The 27,934-nt window shown below is 43.8% G+C and overlaps 1 protein-coding gene across 1 annotated transcript in view; it reads left to right on the top strand.

The window, feature by feature from the left end:
- LOC106744459 overlaps positions 1 to 27,934 on the top strand; it is a 281,560-nt gene that overhangs the window by 188,457 nt on the left and 65,169 nt on the right. The window contains exon 5 of the mRNA XM_014619266.1: positions 24,071 to 24,198. Coding sequence (XP_014474752.1) covers positions 24,071 to 24,198 — 128 coding nt within the window. The remainder of the gene's footprint in view (positions 1 to 24,070; positions 24,199 to 27,934) is intronic.

The raw sequence follows: 27,934 nt of genomic DNA, 5'->3' as shown, positions 1-27,934 counted from the left end.
CCCCCCGTCCGTTCGTCGTACATCGCAGGCAATTTCGTTCCATCGGTTCTTCGTTCCTTCAATTCCGCCCCGAAGACCTCGTCCTTCGTCCTCGGTACGTCGTACGCTGGCTGCTACGGTGGACCGTTTTTACCGGTTTTACCGCTCGGCTCGCAAGATTCCGCTTGCTGAGACTCTCTTCTTGTGGGCTTAATCTGCCGGAATAAGTAGCAGCGTCGCCCGACGACGCGCCTCGGCCCCTCTTCGCGCAAAACAATAAGCAAGTAGCGCGACGCGAGCTTTTGCGAAGCTAGGATAATCAGCTTGCGATTTGCAAAGAGGATTGGATATTTCGGGTTTTGCCGTTGCGACACGAGTCGTGCGAGTCGCGGCGGGTCATTACACGTGGACGGCGCAACCATTTCTTTTTTTCCTGAGCTTTCGTTAAATCTGTAAAATATAAACATTTTACATGTAATATATTTTTTTGCCATCTCTTTTAGTAAAACTACTCCGAAAGCGTACGTGTATCGTTCATGCATTTAGCCTCTCCTTGTTGAATTTTTAAACCTCCTTGAGAATTTTTAAACCGTATTATGAAAAGAATTCGCTATATATATGTTGACCTTCAGATTCGTGATCCGTAGAACTGTTTTGTAGATTTCCAATTAATTTTCCCGACCAGGCACTTTTCTATTATCACGATAAGTTAAGAAATATTTAAAAGTAAGTGAAATATATTGTAAAATATGTAAAATACCTGGATATAACGCTTTAAAAGCGGTACTCGCGGACGCATTAGAATATGGACCTAGTCGGATCCAACCAATCTTGTTATTTGAGGGTTAAGTTATCTAAAAATGAACTTAGAAAGGTAAGAATATATATCACTTTTTTGTTTATATGACCTTAGTTCTCGGAGTTTATCAGAAAAACTGATTTCATTTTCGATCATCACTTTGATATCTGATATGATTTCTTTTGTCACTTTTTCTGCCAGAAGAAGCAGTCGACTATTTAATTTTTCTTATTCCGGTAACTGGATGGCAAACTGGATATTAAACAGATGTTTCATCGTGTCTGATTCTTTTATTAAAGGGGATCCAACTCGGCGAACTCGGGCAAATAATTACCGAGCGATTAATGAGACTCACGTAAGAGATCCTATTCGAAGACACGTATATTTGTAGATTATTCAATCGCACATACGAACCGTCGCGTTGCGTCTCTCTATTCTAAAAATCTACACGAATAAAGCAGAAATGCGTAATTTTGACGTGCACCGTCGGCCATGAACAGCCAATTACGTCAATTTGCGCAATACCCAATACGCCACATCTGATAAACCGACTGATATTATCCCGTCTGTAACTTAATCAACCACTAATTAAATCGATCCGCGTATTAAATTATCAAACTAATTGCCAGCGTCAAACTTAAAGCGACCGCTCTCGCGTACCTATGTATGTCAGCGGCATAAATTATCATATCCAGGAATATCGAAGCGATAATCGATTCGATCGAGGACAAACCGCGCGACAAAGGAGCCACATTAACCCTTAGCTGACACACGTCAAAATAATAACGTACGTACTATAGAGGGTATTTTGGACACCAGCGACACAAAATGTGTATAATTGTTTTATTTATCAATATTGGGTCAAGCCTCGACTAATACTAGGTGACGCCACAGAAACAAATTTGGCGCGCAGCTATGAAAAATTTGCGTTCAAAAATACTCTAGGGTACTTTTCACCCTGTGTGTCAGCTAAGGGTTAAGAAAGAGTTAGGTAACAATTACTTGAACAAGTTTCAAACGTGTATTATTTGAAACAATTCAATTTAAATGTTCGACAATCGTTATCAAATCCTCCTTTCAGTGCGCCGAAATAATTAAATGAACGAGCAAATAGAAAAGCTATGGAACAACACGGCGAATTTCGGCGAATTCCGGATACGGCGTTATCTAGATGTAACTTTACGATGTAAAAATCCCCGGTAGAGCCGGCGTTGAATCGCCGAATGGCGCGAGTTACCGCTTCGCAGGATCGCCAATCCTGTCGAGCAAAAAGGGAGAAACCGGGGTAGCCGGGAGGAGAGGAGAGGAGCGCGGTAACTTGTTCGTTTTCTTAATTGCACGCAGCAAGCCACGCGCGGCCGCGATAATTACTCGGCAAACGTTCATTACGCGGCCGATTGCGGCGCGGAATGCCCGATCCGCCGCTACGTTGCGGACGCGCGCGCATCGCACTTGGCCACGACTCAGCGCGGAAATCCCGACGAGGCGGCCGTCCGGAAGCGACGGGTGGAAATGGTTCACCGGATCCATCACAGGCGGGATCATCTACAGCGGGGAACCGGACTGTAATCACGCGCGACCTGTTTCCGCAGAATGCCGAGGAATCCCGCGCGTTCACGCGCCGATCGAAGCGCGCGAAACGCGCGGATCGCTAGGGAAACGTACGGTTTACGGAGCGGCCGATGAAAGATCAGGATTTGATGACTCGTGGAATCAAAGTCTCAGGTATACAGTCGCTGGCCATATCATCAGACGCACCTTACCTACCGGTGTGCTTTTCCTCCACATACAGAATCCAATCAGAATTCGCGAATTATCTCACTGGAAATCAACGGTCAAATGACGAACGCGCGTGATTTATGAAAATACAAGCTTCAGTTGCATCGCGTTCGCAATTCATAACTTCGTGATTTCGGTTCTTTCCGCCGAGAGTAACAACGCATTGCGGATTTATCTCGCTAATTTTCCGCGCACGTATGGAAACTTAATGGGCTCTGTCGACCGGCAGGGCGCGTTCGAGCTTGCATTCGGCCGGCTGATTATCTTCCAGATTAACGAGTTTTTCTAGGTCAGCGTAATTGCGACCGGCGATGCGACTCACGTATGAGCTCGCCGAAATGAACGACGATGACTATGAGGCTTCTTAACGAAGGACACGCTTTTTGCGAGCAATCGACGCCGCCGCCCGCCTTTTCTCCTCGCTTTGACGCCGCTCTTTTCCCTCTGCTTTTATCGCGTATCTTCTCGCCTTATTCTAAAATAACGTTATTCTGAAGATAACGAGCGAGATACGAAAATGCCGTGGTAATGTAAAATTCGGGGAAGCGGGTTGCGTTGATTTCATCGATTTTATTTTGCCCATATAAAGTGAATAAGAATTTTAACTGATCATCTTACAACATATCGTAAATAAATAAAATAATCTAACGAATATGCAGAATATGTATAAACATAAACATTTATTAAATTACATATTACTTACTAAATATATGTATTGATATATATAATTAATATATATTTATAATTAATATGTATATATATATATATATATATATATGTGTTATAAAAACATATCCTATATAAATAATACTTTGTAATAAACACCTTTTAAATATAAACAAATATTTTTTGTAAAATATAAGTATCATTTACAAAAGATAACGTACGGCATGTGTTGCGAATCGATATCTACGCGATATACACGCGAATATCGGAAACAGAATATCTGTACATCGGTGCGCCATTGAAATGTCGTAAGCATCTCTGATTAAGTTTCAGGTCGGCGCGGCCGACAGAAATACATCGATCGCGCCCGATCGAACGCAGCATCTCGGATGCGGCGTGCGGTGGAATGAAAAGTCGCCGGTGGCCGAGAAAAAATGGTTGCATCTTTATGTACGGACGAGCCGCGGAAGCCATCCGTTAATGTCCAACCGTGACAATGGCGTAGCCGTTCTCGCATGACCGAACGATCGCCCGGCCGGCTCGATAAATATTTATCTGATTTTGGACGAGTTGGCAGGCTAGTTTTTTATCGAATAATCGAGTATCGTGTCTCATCCGTCTTCCCATGAATGTCTTTCGCGTGAAAAAGAAAACGGCGCTGCGTTCTCGCGATCGGCAATTCGGTTTGCTTTAATTTCATCTCATCGCTTCCTTTTCGAGTGTTCAGCCATCGTTATCATTCTTTTAACTTAGAAACCCTTTCGACTTGGAGAGTAATTTCTCCCCATTTTTCAATTTTCCCTGCGATAAAATTGTCACGCATAATAATAGCTCTTCAGTTATAAATTGATTGAACTTTCAAGCCAACGTTGCACTCCCAAGAGGGAAAGTTTCTACTTATTTGATTATTAACTTATTACAGTCAGATATTGTTAGAGTTACTACGAACACACTGTAGTTCCGGGAGACCTGCAGTAAAATCCGAGCGACGTAAATCCGTCGGAAGACCTATTTTCCTCACCTCTCGCAACGCCTTCGTGTCGAATTATCGTAAAAATATGTAAGTTTTACAACCTGGAAGAAGACATTACGACGTTCTACGAAATGCTGCTCCGTTTACGGCAGTCTCGCCCGCAGCTCCACTGGCAAAGCAGTTTTATCCATTAGATATAAATGTACAGTACTCGGAGGTATAAAAATTTCTCCAAGCTTTTAGAAAATTCTTCCGATTACTGCAGAAAATTTAAATTCCCAAATGCACGATTCAAGATTAATAACTATTTCAATAATATATTTACAAAATATGGATTGTATTAAATTCTATAATATAATAAATTCGAATAAATAATAAATTTCAAATTATAATAACGTAAAGTGAATAATTCTCTTAATCCTCATGGAAAATTAAAAATAAGCATCACAATTCGAAGAAAGTTTTCTACACAAATTCAAATACTCTGAAATCACCTTAGAATTTTTATTTGGAGCAAACATTGGGCGAACAATTATTCTATTCTTTGTCCCTCTCTACAAATTTGTCTAATCTATTTTATTTTTTCGCGCGAATTTTTCTGACGCGATATAGCTTGAATGTTCACATGTTGCTAAGGGATAAAGCGAGATGGAACGAAGTCTCAAATTAGCAGAATCACCCCTGATTTCTGGACGTCCGTTAAATTCTCTCCTCCGCCGCCGCCACCGACCGAAAATTAATTTCCACCGTGACCGGATTCGTGAATCCCCAGAGTCCATCTTGGATCCCTCCTTCGTTCTTCCCGTCCCGAAGTTCTCCGTGTATTCTCCAAAGGATTACATGACTAATTACGCGATTGATCGAAGCGACTCAATTTCCGATCCGCGCGCAAGACGATCGGCAGAATTCGCGATTGTTTTCACGAGTTTTCACCATTCGCAAGTATTCAGTTCATCTTGATGGATCGCATGACATATTCTACAATATAGTATAGCAGTTATCACACGGTAAAAAAGGATGATGGGTAAAATGTACCGATTTCGGCCCTCGGCGTAATAAGTAAAAACGATATGTTTTTTGTAGTTTTTGAGCTGTCGAGTCTGATTCAGACTTTTAAAAAGGTTTAATTTGTCGGGAAAGCGTTAAAATCAGCATATGAAGCGATTAAACACCTAGTAATATAAATTATTATTGTTGAACTACATGAACGTGTTCATTCCAAAATGTTTTACTCTGCATAATTAAATACAGAATATATTAAAAAATATAAGAAAATAAAGAAAACAATCGAAATGTAAAATACAATATAACGTAACAATCAGTGTTTTATGATCTTACTCTTATACATTTATATATGTTAACATATTAACGTGTAATTTAGCGACTTATAATTTATTGCCAATTATATGCATATGCATAAACGTAGTTTTCAGAGAATATTAGAGAATTAACGTTGCGTTGCGTGCGTATTTAGAGAATTAATGTCATCCCGTCAATTCGTGAAGATATTAATGTCCAAGAGATAGTCACACTTCATTATTATAAACAAAGAAAGCGGGTAAAAGGCTGTCACGAGGGAGATCAGCCGCGGCACAATTGCAAAACGCATTTCATGCCGCCTTGTGGTCACACTCATCGGCGACCTGCATAATAACCAGGAGTGCATTTAAACGCGCGCGTTTAATCGGCCCCGCGATCCGATCGCGTGACACCGGTACACTCGCGTGCGTATTAAATTTGACAGGAGTTGTCAGTTCGCGCGATGTTATCGCCGATTAATATAGTATTACATGATAGTAATAATTAATTTCTCGTTCATCCTCACTATCATAGCATGCCGTAATTTAATAATTGATTATGAAAACACGTCGAAAACACGCCCCCTACTTCCTGCTCTTCGGGTACTCCATTATGCGACGAATCTCAATTTAAGGTGAAATATAAAAATCCGGAAATTAGGAAGTCCGTCGAAAACATCTTCCAAACGTTGAAGTATCCTCTGAGAATTCAAGAACCCGACTTATTGTGAAATAATTTGTCCCCAACTTGTTACCACCAACGCCAACGAAATTTTAGGAAGGCAGTTTCGCGTCGTTAAATTAGTTTGTTCATAATATAGGTGTACGAAGTGCACGAATGCGAAAAGTACCGGGTCAATCAAAACGATCGTTTCGCTTTCACCTTTTTCGACGGCGAATCAGCATTTTTGTGTTACCTTGCTGAAATGCATATGAAGACTGAAGAGTTCTCGTCGTTAAAGTTCTGGAGGAACAACACGCGAGTCCGGTTCGACGAGCGAAAGAGAACAAGTTGCATAGTAGGTTGCAGACATATATATATATATGTGTGTGTGTGTGTGTGTGTGTGTTACAGATTGTAGAGATATACATTGTCGGGCACATCGCGCTAAAAAAAAATTTACGTCGCACTTGTGGTTATCGTGCAAATCTCTCTTTCTCTCTCTCGATCTTATCGTTTAAGTGCGCGAGAGGCGACTTCTCCCGCGAGCTTTCGCGTTACGATCCCGACGTTACACCGAACTCTTCAATCCAAGACGCCGCCGTGACCATCGAGTCGGTTCCAGGGGAAACGACGGCGGCGGCGCGGCGAATGTATGTCTCCCTCGGGTGGGTTTGCGCAGTCACGATCCCCGGAGTTGTATCCCGAGAAACTGGCACGGACGTGGCCGCGATTCCTGGCTCGGAGGAGAGTAACGCTTACAACGGGAATCGCACGCGAAATAAGGCGGGAAGGAAGGAAGGCAGGAAGACACGGACCGGTCAGCTGGCGGAAGTGGGTGCCCGTAACAGGCCATCAAAGCCAGAAGTGCGACCGGCTGTTCGTTAAAGACCGAACTTCCTCCTTCGGGACGACGATTCCCGGTGCAGGCTGTGTCTACCTTGGCTGACTGAACGACTACAACGACGTGATCCTGCACGGGACCAAATTCCGCCGCATCTGTTCGCGGGAGTCGTCGAGGGGGGAGGGGAGGGGACTCGAAGAGTCGACTACGCTGATCGATACGACGATCGCGATGTTTGTTGCATTCGCGTTATCGTAACGGGCGGTCGCGAAATTTCCCATTGGGAACGGTACACCTTATCTTCTTACAGACGTACTTCTTAAATGCATCATGGATGTATTTAAAAGTCAGATATTACCTGAGAAGAATCAAGAGGGAATGTGGGAGGTTGAGACGATAGTCTATTCGTGGGCATGCTGTGAAAGGTTAACGCCGTTTTTCACGTACATTCTACATCCTCGCGATTCACGATCGGCCGCGCCGAGTTTCGATAAAATCGAGCGGTTCAGGGCCGAGGAGGCGAGGCCCGGACTTCCGGCGCGTTTCTATTTCGGCGTATAAGCGCGTCATAAATTTGGAGCCGGCCAGCAGCCGCTGGCGGTTGTTTTATGCTCTCCGAGCAGGAACTTGGCCGGGTAATTCTGCAATGCGGTTGAAAACGCTATCCTGCCTCGCCTCCCGCCCGCGTCCTTTTGCGGCCTGGCTTCTCCTCCGGCCGCTTTTTTTACGCACGTCCTGACGCAGAGCACGAACGGGAAGGAATTACGCGCCCACGTCACGACGCATCATTGCATCTCGACGCGGTCGGAGCGAACGGTGGAAGTAATTGGAGGGAGCATCGTGCTGGTTTTTCTTATTTTCTGGCGAAGCGTGTCGGGAAATCTGTTAGATGATATCTCTTTTCACTCTTCTTCTTTCATATTTAAAAACGGGTCTCTCACGTTTCGTTGATTCGCTGTTTATGGAAGCGTCATCTAAAAGTATTTATAATAAGAAGCGCATTGTTCCATAAGAATCTCAAGCGATAACACTTAAATATCGAAGATCGATCGGGAAAGATTCATTTTACTTTTTCACATGTGTGTCATATTTCCTCAGATTTTTGCCGAATTTTTGCAGAATTTTCTGAATAATATTTATGACCGTACAGCCCGATATACTCGGTTTAACCAGTTATGCTTGTTGCTTATTGTTACAGTATCCAAAAGAATATGGCTTGAAATTGTCCTCGGTAATTTACATCAAACATCTGTGTGAATGTTAAGTATGCTTTTATAGAGTTTCCGGATTATTTCTCGGCGAAATTAAAAGGAATAACTTATATTTTTCATTACATACACGGCTGTATAAGAATATACGCTATATATCACGATACGGAGATATTATCTCACACGTACAAGCACATAAGCACACAGACGCGCACACACATATACATACACACACACACACACACATGTACTTACATATACAAGTCGAAGAATCCAGTCTCATATTGGGAGCTAAATTCGCAAAACTGTAACTCCTCGGCGTAGCTACTTTTAACACGCGGCACGTTCCCCATACGGGAACGTGCGGAATTAAGTCGGGCGCCATCCATCAGCGCGATTTTCATCCCGGGCGAAATCCCGCGGCGATTCTCGCGATCGGAGTCCGATATACCTCGCTCTCTCTCTCTCTCTCTTCCGCGGAAAGAGGAGCCTCCGGAATTGCCCTAATTCGCGAGATTCCGGTAACAATGGTAACCGCGACGCGCGGAGTTAACTTGAAGGTTAATTACACCGGGATTCGAGCGTGGCCAGCGTCCCGAAGAATTTCCGGACCCGGCGGAACGAAGAGGGCAAAGTGTTAATTTATGCGTTAGTCTCGTGCCTGGCATACACAACCGCGCGGACGGGCGGGCGAGCGAGCTAGCGAGCGGGCAACGAGGGGTCGCGGGGTCGGGGGAGGATTAGCGGAGGGTAGAAATGAGCGAGGCCGCGCCATGAAGGCAACCGCCGGGGAGTGGTGGTAATTCAGTGCGGTAAACTCGCAGCATACGGCATACAATATGCAGGTGAGAACGGGTCTCTTCCACCTGCCACCGCTCTTCCACGTATCTCAACCCCTTCCTCCTCTTTCTCTCTCTCTCTCTCTCTCTTTCACCGACGTCCACTTCACCGTCGTCCGTCCTTAATCATTGTGATCGCATTACACTGATGAATCCCGAATACTCCCCTCCGCGTCCTCCCCTCCTCGAACGTTGAGAATGCAATCCCGTAAATTGAATTCTTTAAAAATGCCACGGGGATGACTCCGCGGATAAAAAGAAATGATAGGCCCGACCGCTGCCGCACGCTCGCGATCGATCTTTTGTTTCATCGAGGGAGGATCGAGGGCTGTTGAATGTGGAGAATGTAGAATGAGACTTGACCTCTTCAGGGACGAATTTATTAAAATCAGAAGGAAACGATTTAACTTTGTAGAAACGCAAATGTGACGTCCGTCGGTCGCGTGACGAGAGATTTTCCTTCTTTTCTTACGGAATTTGGTGGTGTGAGTGTTTATTTACAGTGATGTCCGTGAAATTTCGTCGGCAGTGTTCGGGTTGTAGAGAAGAAAAATCGGACGTGTCTAAAAGTACGTGTATATCTGAACGTACGTGTCGGTATCCCTGAAGAAGTTGAACGTGCAATTGCAAGTGATCACTTTAGAAGACGCATTACTCGTCTGTTCAACATCTCGTCATATTCTCAGCTAAATTGGAGAGATAGGGAGGAAGAGAGAGAGAGAGAGAGAGAGAGAGAGAGAGAAAGAAAGGTCCGGTCCCAAATATTTCAGCTGGCCTTTGCGCCCAGTAAATCCCGAGTGACCCATGTAATTGCCTGAGTGACCCCGTACAAAAGATGCAGGTAATTTTCGACTCAGTCAGTCGCTATTTCCCGAACATTTTCGCGGGAACAATGTTGTCGCGACTCTGCGAGCTGTGACGAGTACATACGCATGAGTATGTACATATAAATATATGTTTCCGAGCATTTCGAAGATCTCGGACACTTCCAAAATATGACGACATATTTGAAAATTAAATAAAAATTCTGAATTTTGACACGGAAAGAAAAAAAAAGTGCTACATTCAAGTAATATTTAAGTAAGTGTACCTAATCCAAGTGAAATAATTAATTCAATACTCAGCAAATATTTACTTGAATGTAGCACTTCTCTCTCTCTTTCTCTCTCTCTCTCTCTCTCTCTCTCTCTCTCTCTCTCTCCCTCTCTTTCTTTCAATGGAGATACGCAGGAATTACAAAAATGTTTTATTATTTTCAGCTCGCGAAAATTTAACTAATAAACGTTAATTTGAGTAGCGAAAGCGTACATTCGACTAAGTATGATCCCGTTTTTAGATGGGAGAAAGAAACTTCTATTATAACGAGTGATCATAGCGGACGTACGAATGTATCCGAATGGTATTAACGTATTATTGAGTAATGAACACGTACAGTGCGTAAATTTAATGTGTGTAAAAACGTACATTCAGCCACGAGTATTCGCGACATCGCACATTTGGAAATAGCACGAGTAAGTACACAACCCTTTAACTTCTTTCCGTATCAAAGCGAGGCTGAGTAAAAGAGGGACGTATTGGCTCGCTGTCATTTATCAGGAATTCATCTGGAAATGGAATATTGCGAAGACGGGCAATCTCCCAAATTTCTCCCGCATACTCGCGCGTATACTCGTCATATTACTTCGCTTGATAGACCGGGCAGGTCTGCAAGAAACGAGCGTGAAAATGACAGAACGGGTTACAATGGAGAAAACTCGAGGCCACTCGAGGAGCAAAATCGATGGAATATTTTTCGAAGAGCACTCGCTCGCGTTCATTCGCGGGGAACGGGGAGAGAAACCTTCTTCACGGAGCGGTCGATGCGCGCGGAGGAGGTCTCGCAAATTATTGAACCCTCGGTTCTCGGTTATCTCGTCCTGAAAAAAAATCTCGCTCCCAAGTTCACGATCGCTTTTCCCGGTGTCCGCCGCCAGAGACCTTATCGCCCGGTGAATTTCTCTCAACGGTGCGCGCGCGCCGCCGGGGGGTGTGCGACACATCGATGCGGAGCAGAGCGTACGTGCGACAACGTCGCACGTATGCGACTCGCCGCGCCATAATTACGACGTAGCTCCGTAATGGGATTTTCGGTGGTTTCAGTGCGGCGAATTCCGGCGTGTCGCGACGAAGGCGAGCGCGATGGTAACGATACGACTCTTGCCGTTAGTTACGAGAGAGAGAGAGAGAGAGCGATTGCGATACGTGATTAGTCGATTAACGCGGCGCAACACAGAGCGGAGCGTTGCGCGCGACCGTATCCGTCTTCGCGTTCGCCGGGCTGTTATCTCGGCAAATTGAGGCATGAGTGAAACGGACAAAGGTAAATCGAAATCACGTTGTACGCGCGATGTATGCGATGCCTGCGAGCCGTCGGCCATTTGATTACCACAGCTGCTCCCCTCCCCCCCACCGATTTCCTCTCCGGCGGACGACTACGTCGTCGACTTTTCGATGGACTCGATCAGAAGCCGGTGACGCGCGCCGACTCCCCCTCTCTCTCTCTCTCTTAGGCGATAATTAGAAACGAATTAGAACGCCAAATACGCGCGATATCGCGCGATTCACGGTTATTAAACGTCGGCGTCCTCCTCGAGGCGCATTTCCACCAGCATTAATACTATCTCGAGCGACTGAATTCTCGGTTTAAACTCGGCCCGCCTTCTTCCCCCTTTTTGCGAGCTATCAGCTGTGCGGCGATTGCTGTACTCCGAAATTAATCTCATCCTTAATTAACGTTAATATCGAAGTTTGGTACGCGTGCAATCCGCGCGCGAACTTCGATAAAACTTCTCATTTATCGCCGCTGCCGCCGGAATTATTGCAACTTTCTCGGGATATGAATAAAGAGTAATGCGGCATCGCCTTCATCACGAATACCGCTCCCGCCTTTACCCCCCNCCCCCCCCCCCCCCCCGTATGTTCGCCCGGCGTGAAATATGATTTCATATTCGTAAAATCCCTCGGAACGCTTTAGAATGCGAGCCGGGTGTATATACGCTGATTGAGAAAGACATTAAGTGACGAGCGTTAAGCTGCGTTTCATTGCTCCTGTACAAAGACGCAAACAATATTCGTGGTAGAACCATGCATAAAGATCGGGATATAAAGAGCGAGGGGGGAATTATTTCTCGGAATCGTGTTAACGATGTAATTGCTTTTTATTTACATTTCGTAACTGTGATCCCGACAATGAATCATTAATTTTAATAATTAAAAGGGAAGAACAATTAAAGCACCAGCTATCCAACGCATATAATGTACACACGTGTACGTGTAACATTTTTTATACGGGGTGTTTTGCGTGGTTATTTACAAAATGGTAGAGGACGTTTTTGTTCGCATTAACGTAAACTGTGTATGATGAATGGGACGGCTTGCGTCAAAGAGACAAAGAAAGAGAAAGAGAGAGAGACCCTGTTTAAAAATAAGAAACATATTTCGCAGGAAATATTGCAAAATAGCATTTTACGTTTATCGCGAAATCACGATGATAGGTGAACAAGTCGGGTGGCATTGGCGCCAAATGGAAGGAATTAATGCGTAACGCTCGCACGTGTCCGCCGTAGTAACGATAATTAACCGTATAATTTCGGATAACGAATGATTTCGAAAGGCGCCAAATTATTCCTCGGTCTTTTTCCCGACGTCATCAGTCAGGCGAAAATGCAACTGCCGTCGCTGCGCTATTTCGCAAAACCCGGTAACCGTGACCGAGATTGAGCGGCAGATTGCGCGAATTAATTGTCGACCATTCGAGCGTAATTAGCGCTAATTGCGAACTTTTCCCGTATGTGCGCGCGCGAGCGAGCGAGCGAACACCCCGTCTGACGCTCACAATCGGAGAATGCAGTTGCAACTGCGAGTTTCCAGCGGAACTTCGGGGGCTCACCGACTTCGCCGGGGCGTAACTTTCCGAGAACGAAGCAAAAAAGAAAAAGGACACAAAAGGAGAGTAGGTAAAAGTAGCTCGGGGAAAGAGAAGGGGAAACGACGGGGTGGACGGTGGAGGGAAGACAATCTCTCGCGCGGGGCGAGAGGAGGTGAGGGCGCGTGGAGATAAAGGTAAATACAGTTTTACGCGGGCTCCTTTGACGCCGAGTCACAGTAATTATATACGCGCGAATATTCCTCATCAACGAGTACACTTCGCCGAGAAACGACGTGCGATAAGCTAGGGGAAAATAAAGATTTAATAAATATTTACCGTCTATCCCGGTGACTTTTATGTTCCTCGCGGGAGGGCGGCTTCGTCTCTCCCAAGCAAGTGTCAAAAATAGCGACTTGCGTTGTCCCGCCCGTTATTTCCGCTTTTCCGCCTCCGTGCTTTATCTTTTACCGTCCGGCGTAAAAAACCTGGCAATTTCACGCCAGGCTATTAAGACTCGTATTAATAGTCGTTACTTGTTGAGTTGTCTCGAATGAAACGCTCAGATTTGAGTGCAGAGTTAGACACGAGCTTCTCGATTGAATAACGCTCACACGCGGAGATACAAAGTCGAATGTATCATAAGATTTGGCTGAAAAATTCGGATCTAATTCTGAAAATCTGAAAATCCCAGTATCTCAGATGAGACAAGTTTCAAATGGCAACAACTACTAACGCAAAAATTGTAAGCTTCCCGGACAGACGCGTAATTGTAACGTCGAGACAGAAGTATCCACCTTGTATCGTCGAATTTATGGAAAGGGAGAGGTGAGTCGATTCAATTGAATGATACGGAGTGAACGGTGGGCGCGAGCGGACGCGCCCAAGTCCGGAACACCCCGTATATACTCGAGGGCATCTATAAATATATAATGCGCGCTCCGTACGGGTGCGGGGGTGCTAAAGCGGGAACCGGCGAGTCGCCTTATGAATTTTAATGAGGCCGTATCGTCACGTGATAGGTGTAAGGGTTGTCCCGAGTCGGGGCTTCGTACTCGCTGTCAAACAACCCTTAACCAAGCCGCCGCTCGCTGGTTTTCATCGTCGTGACTACGATCTTGCACGCCGGGGAATGATCTGCGAGAGATGTTGCGAGCACGAGCCACCTCGGTGAGCTCTCTGCGAGCGAGCGTTGAAGATATCGCGGGGAGAGATCCGCAACCGAGGTTGCGTGAACGAGCCTTTGCCGACGGAGCGGTAAATCGAACCTCCCGATCTTCCATCAGATTCGGCATACTAATTACAGCCACGGCCCGGGGAAAGTTTAATGATCGCGCTCGGCCGATCGATCGCATCGCGCGAAAATGCGAGAGGCTCTCGAAAGTCGACAGTTACTAAAACGCGACGTACCTGGCCGTGTTATTAGATTCTTAATTCTTTACATTTCGTTGATCCCCGAGGACCAAATTTATGATACGGCACATCTATCGATCGAATTATGTTAAGGAACCATTATTCTGTGAAAGATACTTTTTATGACGTCATTTCAGTCAAAACATTATATCGAGTGACAATTACTGTGACTAATCAGATTCGCAGATGTCGTTCAGAAAAGAGAAAAGGAAAAGAAATAGTGATAAATGGAAACGGGGAAGTGTATAGACAAAGGGAGGGAAAGGTATTTCATATCGACGCTGCACACCGCATTTTACAGCTTTATATTGAAAAGAACACATTCGGAGGGATCAAAAATTCAGGAATTGAGGGGCTTGATAAAAAGGGGGTGAGCAGACACGGGCGAAGAAAGTGGCTCGGCTTTTCGGACCTCGCGTCGTTAATCATTCGCGCAAGGCTCGATAGGCGCATACATTATTCAGTAGCTTTTCGATGCCGGTTATGCATAGCTTTTGTCGATGTTCAAGCGGCCACATTCGTCGAGAAACCCGTCGGGCTCGTGTGGAAAACTGGAGTGTGCCCAGTACCGCCGCCGTTGAGTGGGTCTCCATTGCGGACCGCATATGGGACCCTCGGTGTAATTCATCCGCGATAATGCGGGCGGCGGTCATTTTATCGTGCACCACGATCAAATTTTCAGGGAGTCCGTTCGACGAACGCTTCTATAAACATGAGTCATTTTTATATGCACGCGTAAACTAATACCTCCGAACCTTCCGCGCTTCCCGGAATATATAGAGAGCTATTTGAAAGGGAATATGATAGGATTCGTTGGCGGAAAACATCGGGTTTTCTTAATCCCTTCTCTTTTCAAGTCATATAAAAAATACTATCTATCGATTTTTAATATTTTGCGTTATTGTTAAATATGTAATACGAAAGTTTCCGTTGTTCTTTGTGCCAATTATTTGCTTGACTGTCTCTTTTGGATAATTTACTTGGAAAATATTTCTCCTTGGATCAAGTAAATGTTATTTGATTCGAGAAGCTGGAGATTTGAAGAAATGCGTATAATTGTCGATGCAAACATATGCTCGAACGAGTTGCGATTGCTAATAACATTCCGATTAATCGTTTTCCCGCTAAGAAGCGACAATTAATGAATATTAATCTGCTCGCGACACGTGTATGTCTGCGAATTAATTTTCCATCTTGCATAATAAATAAATTGCGAAAGTCGCAACAGCTGGCCCGATGTAACGATGTTAAACGAATTTTGACCTTCCCTCTACTCGCGTCGAATATTAAGCGCGCGTTAATATTTCAGGGCGCCACGCGTTTATTGAATTTAAATCGTGCTCTTCGCGCAATTTCCTTTGCGTTACTCGCCGACGTTTCTCGTACCGAGACTCGTACTGAAAATCTATTTTCGGAAAATTTCACCGAGCTGAAGCACACGTAACTTCAACCGGGCTTTTAACGTATTTTTTGTAGTTCTTATCCTTAAACACGAAAATAATTATTCATGCACGCAATATTTAATATTTATTAGATAACAAATGCTGTTATAAGTGAACATATGGGAATAACCAATAGAACTTCTTATAGCTTATTCTCTTATTGTTACTTTAATATATATTTCACATGCAAACGCCTGACTGCAATGTATTTTATATGATATGAAATATATATATTTTCCAGACAAGAAAAATATAAAAGTTGTTATCCTAAAAATGTTCATTTAGTAATCTGATTATCAGTCAAACATGGGCAAAAATGTACAGATAACTCTTGTAAAAATTGTACAGCCGATAAGAACGTTCTATTTTGAATAAAATTGAGTTTCTGAAAACAACATGCCACTTCTAGAAAATCAAATTATCTCTAATAATTATCTATGAATCTCTCGATTTCGGTTAAATTTTAAGCTAGACGATAATTCAATTGCATATTTAATTGGCACAAACTGTGTCTCGCTTCAAGAATAGTTTCTCCGACGACGCTCTTTCGATCATGGCTGAGCAAATAATTCTTCAACTTTGTCTCGTCACACGGAAAGGTCTTCCTGTTCTGAACCGCACACGGAGCGGTGACTCAATTTCATGCGGAGGATTACGGTTTATCCTCGAAGCAGGACGAAACCACCGGCGGTCGGCCGTATAACACGAGGAAACGACGTCTCGAGTGTCTGTCGTTGACACTCGTAGAGTCGTGGGAACTCCTGCGAACCATCGCGATTTCCTCCGCAGAACCGGCTGACTAATTTGCGTCCGTACCACTTCGTCTTGCTGTCGATCCGCCGAGCTCGCGACTCTCCGCCTCATTCGACTCTCTCGACGGACCGAGAGAGAGACGTGAATTTATGCCTCGCGCTATTTCAACATGCCGGTTACCGACAAAGCGAAAAATCTTCAATATCTTCGTAATAATGATAATAATAATAATAATAATAATTGTGTAATTAATACAATTGATCGTACGGAAAACATTGTTTTGAGGTTTACTGCAACTTTGTTGTCACATACACACAACTTGTATACAATATTGCGATGTTATTGATCTAACGTGACATAATGATATTTGTTTTGACATCATTTAGTGTCGTTTGACTTCTAGAAACTTGAGGTCACTCGATTTTTGCGAAAGAACGGAAGAATCTGTGCCAGAGAGTGGACTTTCAAGTTTTATGCTGAACCTCTGTTAGAAGGATTTATTTAACTTTTATATTTATGCCTTATAGAGTCTTCGGAAGGCAGCTTTCCGTTCTTTTTTCTCGCATTTTTTTTCACAAAACTCCGAGAACTTTGAGACTCGGAGGAAGTTCGAGAAAGGAAGAGACCATTCTCTCATGGAAGAGCGCGAATCGTTTCAGAAAGATTTCGAGGTCTCTGCGGATTCGAATCGCGGTTTCCGCGATCGACGGAACGCGAACGCCACTTATTGATCAGCTATAAGGTGCGAAACCGGCAAATATCTACGAGTCGGCCTCCGCATACGAGGATCATGAATCTCTCTCTTTTTTTGCCCCACTCTCTCTCTCTCTCTCTCCTCCGTTGTTTCTTATTTCACAGCTGGTTATGCGCATTCATATCGCCATAGCGCGATTTATTTACGCCGTAAACGCGCGGGTCACTGGGTCGCGAAATTCGCTGAAAGTTCGCGCGGTACCGAGGCGAGGGTTCTCACAGCTGCCGTATGAATTCGGTGGCGGCAAAGCAATAAGGTGTAATGACGACGGAATAACGATGTGAAGCGTACGCGAATGAAAGAGTACGCGAGTGTCTCGTTGAAGAGAAATAGGGTTAACCGCGACGATACAGCCGAACGTTTTGTCAGGAACTTACCGTATCTCCGATACCACGTGCGTATCCTTCGACGTGCTCGCGCGCGTTATCGAGTTATTTAATATGCAAATAAGTTCAATCTCTTTGATTGCGAAACAAACATAGATAAACCGGCACGCGAAACTCAACACCCTCTCTGTTTTCAACACGCGAAGCTTGATACTCCGCGTTTCGTGTCATTAAATTGCACGTTCATCCATTCAAAGCTATTGCGCAATTATATTATACATATGAGTTTAATAATCCTGATGGGATAATCATGCCCTTCGCCGTTTGTCCTCATTAAGAGGCAAATAGATGAGTGAAAAGTAATTCTTAACACGTTTATAGGATACATTATATATTTATGCTGATAGATTTTATCACATATTTAATATATATTACATATTATTTATTTAATATATATAATATATTTCTAGTGTAATTATATATTCTTGTAAATGTATTTTTACGAAATTCCTTTTTTCCATTCTCTTATTTAGTACTTCTTAATGATGAGAAGGAAAGAATGGTCGTTTTGCGTTATCACATTTATGGTGCAATACGTAATCATTTCATATCGACGAACGTATAATTTAATGACATGAAACGGCGCAAATATACATGTGTTTATTTCATATATACTGCGCATATAAACTACGAATAAAATCTACAATTTATCATTAATCAAGGTATCAAGATTTACGGCACGTACTACAGACTCATTGATTGAAAGGACGTGATTGAAATTGAAATTTTAAAGGCGCATCCCCCGCGCTGATCCCGTAAACCGCGTTATTAAATTCTGAATATACCAATTCAGGTGCAGATTTTCTCTTACGATACATTCGACATAGAAAACGATGTGGAGAAATTTTTCAGCAACAATAGAGCACTTGGATCGATCGATCCCGTGTTGACACAGGGTCACAGGATCGCGGTAATCGATCTCTCTCTCTCTCTCTCTCTCTCTCTTCCTCGTGGCATTCGCGAAGTTCGCGCCACCGATACGACAAAGTTCAGCGATACGTTCAGCGGAAAAAGAAAGTCCCGCGGCTTCGCGCTCGCGGCTTAATTTATGTATGAGATCACCGTATGGAACTCGGCGACACTCGCCGGGCTGTGGGCCGTAACAGAGATTTTTTATGCGCGGCAACTTCGGGCGTACCGCCCGATACGAAGTGGCGCAATCACGTTTTCGTTCGCTCGACGAACGAGGGAGTTCTCCGTCGCGGAGGTCCGCAATGATCGACCCGTAAATTTCGATGAGGACAATACAATCCCAATACGCCGCATAACTATAAATTACGCAGCCGCAACGCGCGACGCTAATCTTCCTCGGTCTGTTTTACACGGTGCACCGTCGAATTAGCTTGAAACGCGCGAAAATGTCGGATATAAAATTCATCGCTACTTCGAAGTCGATATAAATACGACCCACTTCTCCATTGAAATATACCAGGTTTAGAAGTATGAAACCGGAATTTCCCTGTAGATAGTGCTAGCCATCAGTTTAGGGACCGTAAGACCGCTTCTTCAACGCCATCATCTAACAGCTGACGAAGATTTTCAACACATAACAACCCAAGTTCCATACACCGGTATATTTTTTTATAACCTTAAACATGTCGAGTTTTGTGCCTACGAACTACGATTTGCGGACAGCATTGGTTTTTCGTTATCATTTGAAGAAAACTGCTGCGCATCGAATGCTTGTCGAAGCTTACGGTGAACATGCTCTTGGTAAAACACAGTGTTTCGAGTGGTTCAAAAAATTCAAAAGTGGTGATTTTGACGTGAGAAACGAAGAGCGTGGGAAACCACCGAGAAAGTTCGCAGACAACGAATTGCAAGCCTTATTGGATGAAGATGATACTCAAACTCAACAAGAACTCGCGGATGAATTGAATGTGACGCAGAAAGCTGTCTCAATTCGTTTGAAAGCCATGAGAAAGATTCAGAAAGTGGGAAAATGGGTTCCGCATGAACTGAATGAAAGACAGCAAGAAAATCGAAAAACCACTTGTGAAATGCTGCTCGACAGATGCAAAAGAAAGTCATTTCTCCATCGTATCATGACAGGTGATGAAAAATGGATATATTTTGAGAATCCTAAGCGTCAGAAATCATGGGTGAATCCAGGCGAACTATCGAAATCCACTGCAAGACCAAGTCGCTTTGGAAAGAAGACAATGCTTTGTGTTTAGTGGGATCAGAAGAGTGTAATCTATTATGAGCTGCTAAAACCTGGTGAAACCGTTAACACTGATCGCTACCAACAGCAAATGATCGATTTAAATCGCGTGAAAAACGACGGAATATGGAAAAAGGCAACACAAAGTCATTTTGCTCTATGATAATGCCCCATCACACACAGCAAAACGGGTCAGGGAAACGATCGAGGCGTTCAGTTGGGAAATACTAACGCATGCGGCTTATTCTCCAGACTTGGCTCCGTCCGATTATCATCTATTCGCATCAATGGGACACGCTTTCGCTGAACAACGCTTCAATTCGTATGAAAATGTACGAAAATGGCTCGATAGCTGGTTCGCTTCAAAAGAAGAAATGTTTTTTTGGCGTGGCATTCATAAACTGCCGGAGAGGTGGGAAAAATGTATAAATAGCGATGCACATTATTTTGAATAAAATATTTTTTATCATTTTCAAACAACAGACGTGTAATTTTTACAAAAAAATTCCGGTTTCATACTTCTACACCTGGTAAATTACAAGACACTTGAAAGGTCGAATTTTATACGCGATAACGAGGTCATTCCGCGACATCGTCTGTATGGGAGAAAACGAAAAAGAGGGGAAAAACTCCAACAAAATCACGCGATGCGGAATGAAACGTGACTCGCGTTTTCGTTCTTACGTGGACCTTTGCACCCTTTGATGCATCCTACCTATCCTCTTTCCCCTCGCCTTCCCTCCTCCGGCTGGTCCACCTTCAGTTCCAGCTTTACCATCCGCTCGGCTTTTGCCTCCTTTGACCTCTAATTCGACGCGGAGGATTCACCGTAGCGTGTGTGCCATTAACCCAAATAATTTTGAGCTCAAGAGTCTCCACATCGAATTTCCTTTTACCTACACTTTCCTTGCGCTCGTCGTGTTATATGTGTTATATGTGTGTGTGTGTGTGTGTGTGTGTGTACATTTTTTCTCTCTCTCTCTCTCTCTCTCTTTTCATTTTATTCCCTATGCTCGTCAAGAGTGACCAGTACCGCATTAGCCCGACGAGAAAAACTTGAGCCGAGGTCCGAAACGGATTAAACATCAACATACGCTAGAAAAGAGAAATTGGTCGAAAACGCAAACGAATCAATAAATCACACATGATTGTTGTTGTCTTCGTTATTGTAGTACTCTCATTTCGTTTATATTGAGAAAAGGATTTGATAGTAAGCACCAACATTTGGTGAAGTTTCGTTTAGAAATATTGAAATGTTCATCGACCAGCGCAAACTTCTTTCAGACGAAAAGCGATAACTTACACTGAAAAAAGGATTATGTAGTAATAAGTATTAAAATGTAGAATATTTGCCGACCAAATATTCAATTGCCGCAACCAAACAATTTAGTTCCGTGCACTAAATATACAGAACTGCCGTACTGTATATACGTACGGAACTAAATTATTTGGTTTGCGGTGATTAAATACTTGGTCGGCAAATATTCATTAAATTTTAGTATTTATTACCAAATCCTTTTTTCACTGTGGTTTATCGCTTTTCGCCTGGAAGTTCGCGAAATTTCCACGCTGGTCGATGAACATTTCAATATTTCTAAACGGAGCTTAATTAGACGCGTCTGGAGCGTTTTAGGCTTAATTATCGTCCTTCCTCACTAATCTCCGTCCACAAAATCCCACGTGCAACACGATCGAACATAATTCCGCGTCACCGTCAAGAGACTAGAATAAATTCAATCACTCGCTGCATCATCATCGGGTGCATCGAACTACGTCAGCGGTTACTTCGAGACGGATTATCGGTGCGCGCGCGCGGGGAAAGTCCGTTAAGTGTTCCCGTGTAAACGCTCGAGTTCGAAAGTCAATTGGTAGGATCTCGCGTAAACTTTCCCCACGTTTCCTTCGACAGGGAAAGGGAAGGAAAGAGTAGAGTGGGTCTCTCTCAGCTCTCGATCGCTCGCCGGATATGGCGCGCGTGGTTACACGATCGATTTCCCGCGCGAAGCTAACGGAAGATCTACGACGAGTGGAAAGAAGCCATGCTGAAACGTTAAATCTAAGCGATATCATAACAGCTTTGTTTTTTATGTGTTTCTTGTGTGGACGTCGGACAGATTTCTTTATTCTGCAAAAAAGCGCTAGAATGAAGTAAATACAATTACCTGTTTTTCAGTCTCTTAAATCAAGTTATATTTTTATCTTATCTATTTAATTTTATATATTTATATACCCGATCATATTTGAATAGCTTACAGTAAGTGCTTACTTGAACGTAGTAATATTTTAATTTGTAAATGAATTATTGGATGTAAATATATTTAGTAACGAGATTACCTCGCGTTTTTCTTCTGTTTTGTTTTTTTTTTTTCAAACTCCAATAACGCAACGTATTCAATATCAAACTTTCGGGAATATCCGAAAAATATCGCTTTCCAATTCTAATCTAAAAAGCAATACACTCGGATCTCTCCTATATTTCGAACTGTTTATATCCGTGTATATTCCGAAAGCGTATTCTTAATGATTAAACATGGAGATATTGTTTCAATATTATAATATTGATTTATATACACATCAGTTTCAGCTAAGTATAACATTAAACGCGAATAGCGCCGTAAATATGAAATATTGAAATCGCGCTCTATTATAATGATAGTGCGCACTGTTACGTTATTACCGCGCGAAATTGCTTTTACTTCGGAATTCTCGATATTTCCTCATGTATATTTGATCATGATTTCATCGTGAAGTCATCGAATTTCTCCGTTGACCTAATTAGAAATTGCTCGAGATCTCTCGGCGAGTTATTATAGAATCTATGATAATATATACGCGGTTCTCACACAGTATAAGTAACGATAGACGCGAGATTATAATATTTCACGATCATTCGCCTATTACATGAGACGCGGCACCGGTAAAAGTCGGCGGATTTACAGAGCGCCGTATGCTTCCCCGTGTGCGGCATTGGCTCCGCGTAGAGTAAGAATCGTTAATTACGCGTGTATTAAAATTTCGATACGTATCGCATCGTTAATGTCTTCCAATTACCACGAATTATTGGGACGCAGAAGCGCGCGCGTGCGAAAATATTGCGGAATATCGGAAGTACGGCAGCGGTTGGGCGGGAATATCGTGGCTTGCGTATATTTTAATATTTATTGACGGCTATTGGGGTGGGCCAGATGTAGGTCAATGTGCTTGGCAAAACGCCGATATTTGATAGGGAATCATTAATCCTCCGCGCGTAGGAGATTTACGCGCGGCCGAAGGCGAGGCGGGAATTCATCGGGATTAATTAATAATATTTGTAAAGCAGTCGTCACACACGATTACAATGCGCCAGAATAGCCCCATTAATGCGCTTACAAATCCCGCGCGTAGACGCGCCGCGCGAGATCCTCTCGTCCGCCTCTCATTCAGCTGGTTAATGTCCCGATGCGAGCGCGCGCGCGCGTCCCACTTTCCATCGGCCGTATACGTTACATCGTAACTTGATTTCACATTATATCACGTGGAGGTATACCCGATACATTCGACGATTTTTATTACTTTTAACGGTTGAAATTAAAGTATGTTAATATTCCAACGGGTCTCATCTTTTTCCCACTCGCGTTTCCACCTCGCTTCGAATTGTATTTACATCATCATATTTCAAATGAAAATAGCGATGAGACTTTTGCAAAGAGGAAAGAAGAAATGTAATTAGATAATTTCCTGTCGTCTGCTATATATTTTGGTATACCTTAATAAACTTGATAGACTTAATAATGTCTCGGTAAATTCCGCAATTCGGCTTTTATCGACATTTATTTCCTCTCATTCTTCTCAATATATCCCAAAACTTTTATTACCTCTATGAACAAATTTTCCACGAGTATTCCATATTCGAGCTGACTGAATCAGTCAAAAAGTTCGTCTCGATTTTTCAGTTCCAGTTTAACTTCGTTGCATTCGGATGAAAGCCAGAAATTATTCGTCGGCCACGTGACCACGTGTCCTTATTCATTTTCGCCGACGGTTCGGCGGCGAGACATTATCAGCATCGTATTTGACATTAGACAAAAGTCATATCAAAAGTTGAATCGAGCTTTCGGAACCGACGTAATAAAACTCGCGTTTCCGCGACGTATTCCCGGCACAGAAGCAGACCGAACGAGTCTCCCGATATTCATAGCCGCGTCCTATATCTCATTACGTTGTTTCAGGGACGCCTGCCACGAATCCTGGACGCAGCTGCGACTGTCGCCGATGTTCGGCTGTATATGCCCGAACAATAGTAACAGACGGCGATGCGACAAGATCTTCACGACGGTGAACCACAATCCCTGCGTTGGTGAGTCCAGTTACGATACACTCGATTCGTAAAGTTCTATCTTCTCTTTCTTCCTCTATCCGTGTGTTCGTACATACGTTTTATCGTGCACGTAATTACGTGGTGTGACGTGACCGGATCCTCGTCGGTTTCCTGCCGTCACCCATCGCACGCGTGTTGTATAATTTCATTGTAGAAATATGAACTTTATTCGCTCTCTCTCTCTCTCTCTCTTGAAGAGCGTACAAAGTAATCATTCACGTTACCTCCTCGAAGTGAGTTTTTCGCGAGTAGTGCCGAAGCGGCCGCACCGGCATTGCAAATTACAAATTCTCTGTCGAGTTCCAGCTGCCGGAATCAAATTTGTTCGCGCGTACACGACAAAGGGAGAATAAACAATTCGTCGATAAATTTTTACCGGATATGATTTGACGATAAATTCACGTTACGCGCAAAACACATGTAAATACGTGCACGTGACGTTTTGATGAGTTGATGAGTTTTATCGTGAGTTGAAATTCGAACAGGCTCTGTTGTGACATGAATGAACGAGTATAGTTATACTAGCACTTTGTGAAAGGCGACTGTCGGTGTTGTGAAGTAATTTTGAATACCTATGACGAAGTCTTCTATCGTATCTACGTTGAGTTCACGGAGTTAATCCTTTGCGTGTCTGTTTCTCTGTGTGTGTATATATACATACATACATATGTATATATATATATATATCTTGTAAAAAGTTCTTGTTTGGTTCCTTTCTGTCGATGTATATGTGCGTTGGAGCGCGTCTTCGTCGATCCTGGATTGCGGCGACACCGATTCGCGACGAACCAAGGATCGAGATTGAAACCGACTGCAGTTTCCACGAACGTGTAAAATTCCCTACCCCCGCGCGTCCTTAAATATTCGTATACGCACAAACATTTTAAACATTTCTTAACGCGTGCCATAGTAAAAGAATATCAATTAAATCACTGGTTTCCACCATTATGATTTACCTTACAAAATTAAGGTGCGTCTAATAACATGGCCAGGGATTGTAAATCTAACCGACGATTGACTCGACGAAATTGACCGATCGCATTGGCGAATTAGCTGAAACGATCAATGACGATCGGTCAATCCCGTTGAGTTAATCGATTCAGATTCAAACCATAATTAATGTTAACGACGACGATCGAACGCGCGTTTTGTACGCGTAATCTCGATGCGATCTCTCCAATTCTCGAGACAAAGCGCGAGGTTAATCATTGTCAAAACGCCTCCGGACGAGCGGCCTCGTTTCTCAACATCCCTCTTTCTTCTCCCCCCTTCCCCCGTTTAGGGCGGACTTTCGGCAAAGAACTGACGCGCGCTAAATTGAAGCCACTTGCCGTTACCGTCTCATTTTTTTCCCCGGCGTCAAAGTTGCGAGAGAGAAGTGGGATGCTGCTCGACGGGGCAATTACTTTTAAACGATATACACCGCGGTGTTTAAGTCTCGTCGGGGAACATTATCCTCACCCTCGGATAAGCTTCTTTCTTCGTAATTAACCGAGGGAGAAGGGCGGGAGGAAGGGAGGGAGAGAAAGAGAGAGCGAGTTGCGGGCATCAAGATGAAGATAACCGCGAGTTCTAACCACGGTTAATAATTAATAATTTAAACGCGTTTATATCGGCGCGACTTTTTAGAGACGCCGGGGAGACTTCCTGATACGGGCGCGTAATTTCGGCGGGAGCTCTTCGCAATTAATCACAAGGAAGCTTCGCGCGCTTAATATCTTAATTGCGGTAACATGCTTTACAACGGCGAAAGCGAATATCCACGTCCATCGTCTTCCCAGAGAATCGATCGCCGCGCGATTAAATNAAAATTTACCCCCCCCCCCCCGTCTCTCCCCGACGAAGAATATCGTTGCTGAAATGTCAGCATTTCCTCCGCGTTTCCCTCGTAAATTCACCCTCTATCGTCGATTTTCGCGACAGCGACCGACACCGATCCAGGATCGACGACGAGCTTTCGCTCGTGCCTCTCGCAATCGTACTTTAAGGTTAACGTTAAGACTCGGACTCGTGCGACGTGTGCACGCGCGCAGTACGTAAGTATAGCTCACACACGCATCACACACACGCATGTGTGACAAATGGTGTCTCTTGCGTTGCGTTTGACGAATGAATCGCGCGCTCCGGCGGTTGCATATGTACGAGCGATGAATGCGGCATACACGCACACCGTACGCAGAACACACATACACAGCAACGATATACAGCATTAACAGTTGTGGAATGCGTCGACTGGTCGAGAGCAGTTTTCAGCACGGCATAACATAAACGAACAATTAATTATTACGGTAACGACGTTATAACGCAATTAGCCCCGACTCCACGGACATAATGCGCAAACGAACACAATTTAGTTTGGTTCTCGGCGTAACAGACCGCCTCAGCTTCGAAGCCAAGTGAAGAAATCCCGCGTCCCCTTTGCCGCGGGATTTCGAATTAATTGTAAACGCTCGTGTCTCTCACCGTCGATGACAATGGCCGAGCGGCGGAGCGACGAAACTGCTGGCTAATACGATTCAGCGATTACTCGGATCAACGCGGACGACGACGTCGCGTTCCCGCAGTCTGGAAAAATCAGCCCCGGTTCCACGGTGCGACACGACACCGGTGCGAAACGGAAGAGTGTTCTGAATGTTACGGCGACCCGGACGAACAGACAGATCGGATTCTAATCGAGATTGCTCGTCGTTCACAAAGTTTCGTCTCATCATCGAGGACGTTGACTCGCTCGCTCCTGTTATCCGAATGTTACTGTTCCTATTCATTCTAATTCCGCCAATTTCGATCATCCGGCTATTCGGCCAATCGAAAGAATGTACAGTTAATATTAGATTTAATTGAATCATCTTCATTTCAGACCTAACGGATTTTCATTTCACACCTAACGAATGATTGATCTTTCTAACAATAACAACTGACGTACGAACCGTAATTCAAGTTTGTAACTATTGACTCGTTACTATTTTCTGCCAGGGCGATGTTCGACGTCCGTACAGCACGAATATTCAAAAGACATTCTAAACACGTCGCGGAGATGTTCGAATATCGTTGGGATATCTTTAGGGTGTCTTTGGAATATCTGCGCTATATGAGAATATGAATGTGTAGGGGAGACCGGGGCCAGTTGGCTCGAGAGATAAGTTGGCTAATTGATTACTACCGCCGTTTTCTAACAGGATACAGAATCGAGCAAGCAAGGAATTTCACAACCATCTTTGCTTGAAATCTCCGCTTGCTCGATTCTATAACCCGTTAGAAAACAAGATAAATAATCAATTAACCCCTTTAATACTATTAAACTTACCCCTTTAGCCAACCGGTCATCTCTATATCCGGATATTATATTGACAGCACTAATTAATTTGCTTTCGGGATAATAAAAAGAACCAAATTACACCTCGATATAATTCCAAGATTCGACGAAAGGGAGAGCTGCTTTCCCAAAATTAGAGGGCACCTTCGATACAGCTGCTGAAATTTTTCGCACCCTCTCACTTTCGAAACGTCGACGCCTCCTGCGTTACTCGAAAACTAAGACGTTCGAGTATCACATTCGACGATACCGAACGATTCACCCGGTATATAGATCTGGTTCTTGAATTGAGATTGGAAGCGCGCGACTTTAAATGGGCCGGCCCTTCGCCATCCTCCCGTCGTTCTTCTTTCCCCGAGATATCGAACAACCAGACGGTAGGTGTATGAATAGCAATGAGGG

The sequence above is a fragment of the Dinoponera quadriceps genome, unplaced genomic scaffold, assembly GCF_001313825.1.
Source record: "Dinoponera quadriceps isolate SergipeBrazil2010 unplaced genomic scaffold, ASM131382v1 scaffold9, whole genome shotgun sequence".
Lineage (NCBI taxonomy): Eukaryota > Metazoa > Arthropoda > Insecta > Hymenoptera > Formicidae > Dinoponera > Dinoponera quadriceps.
Note: the sequence above shows the minus strand (reverse complement) of the source record. Positions and strands in the feature narration are given on the sequence as shown.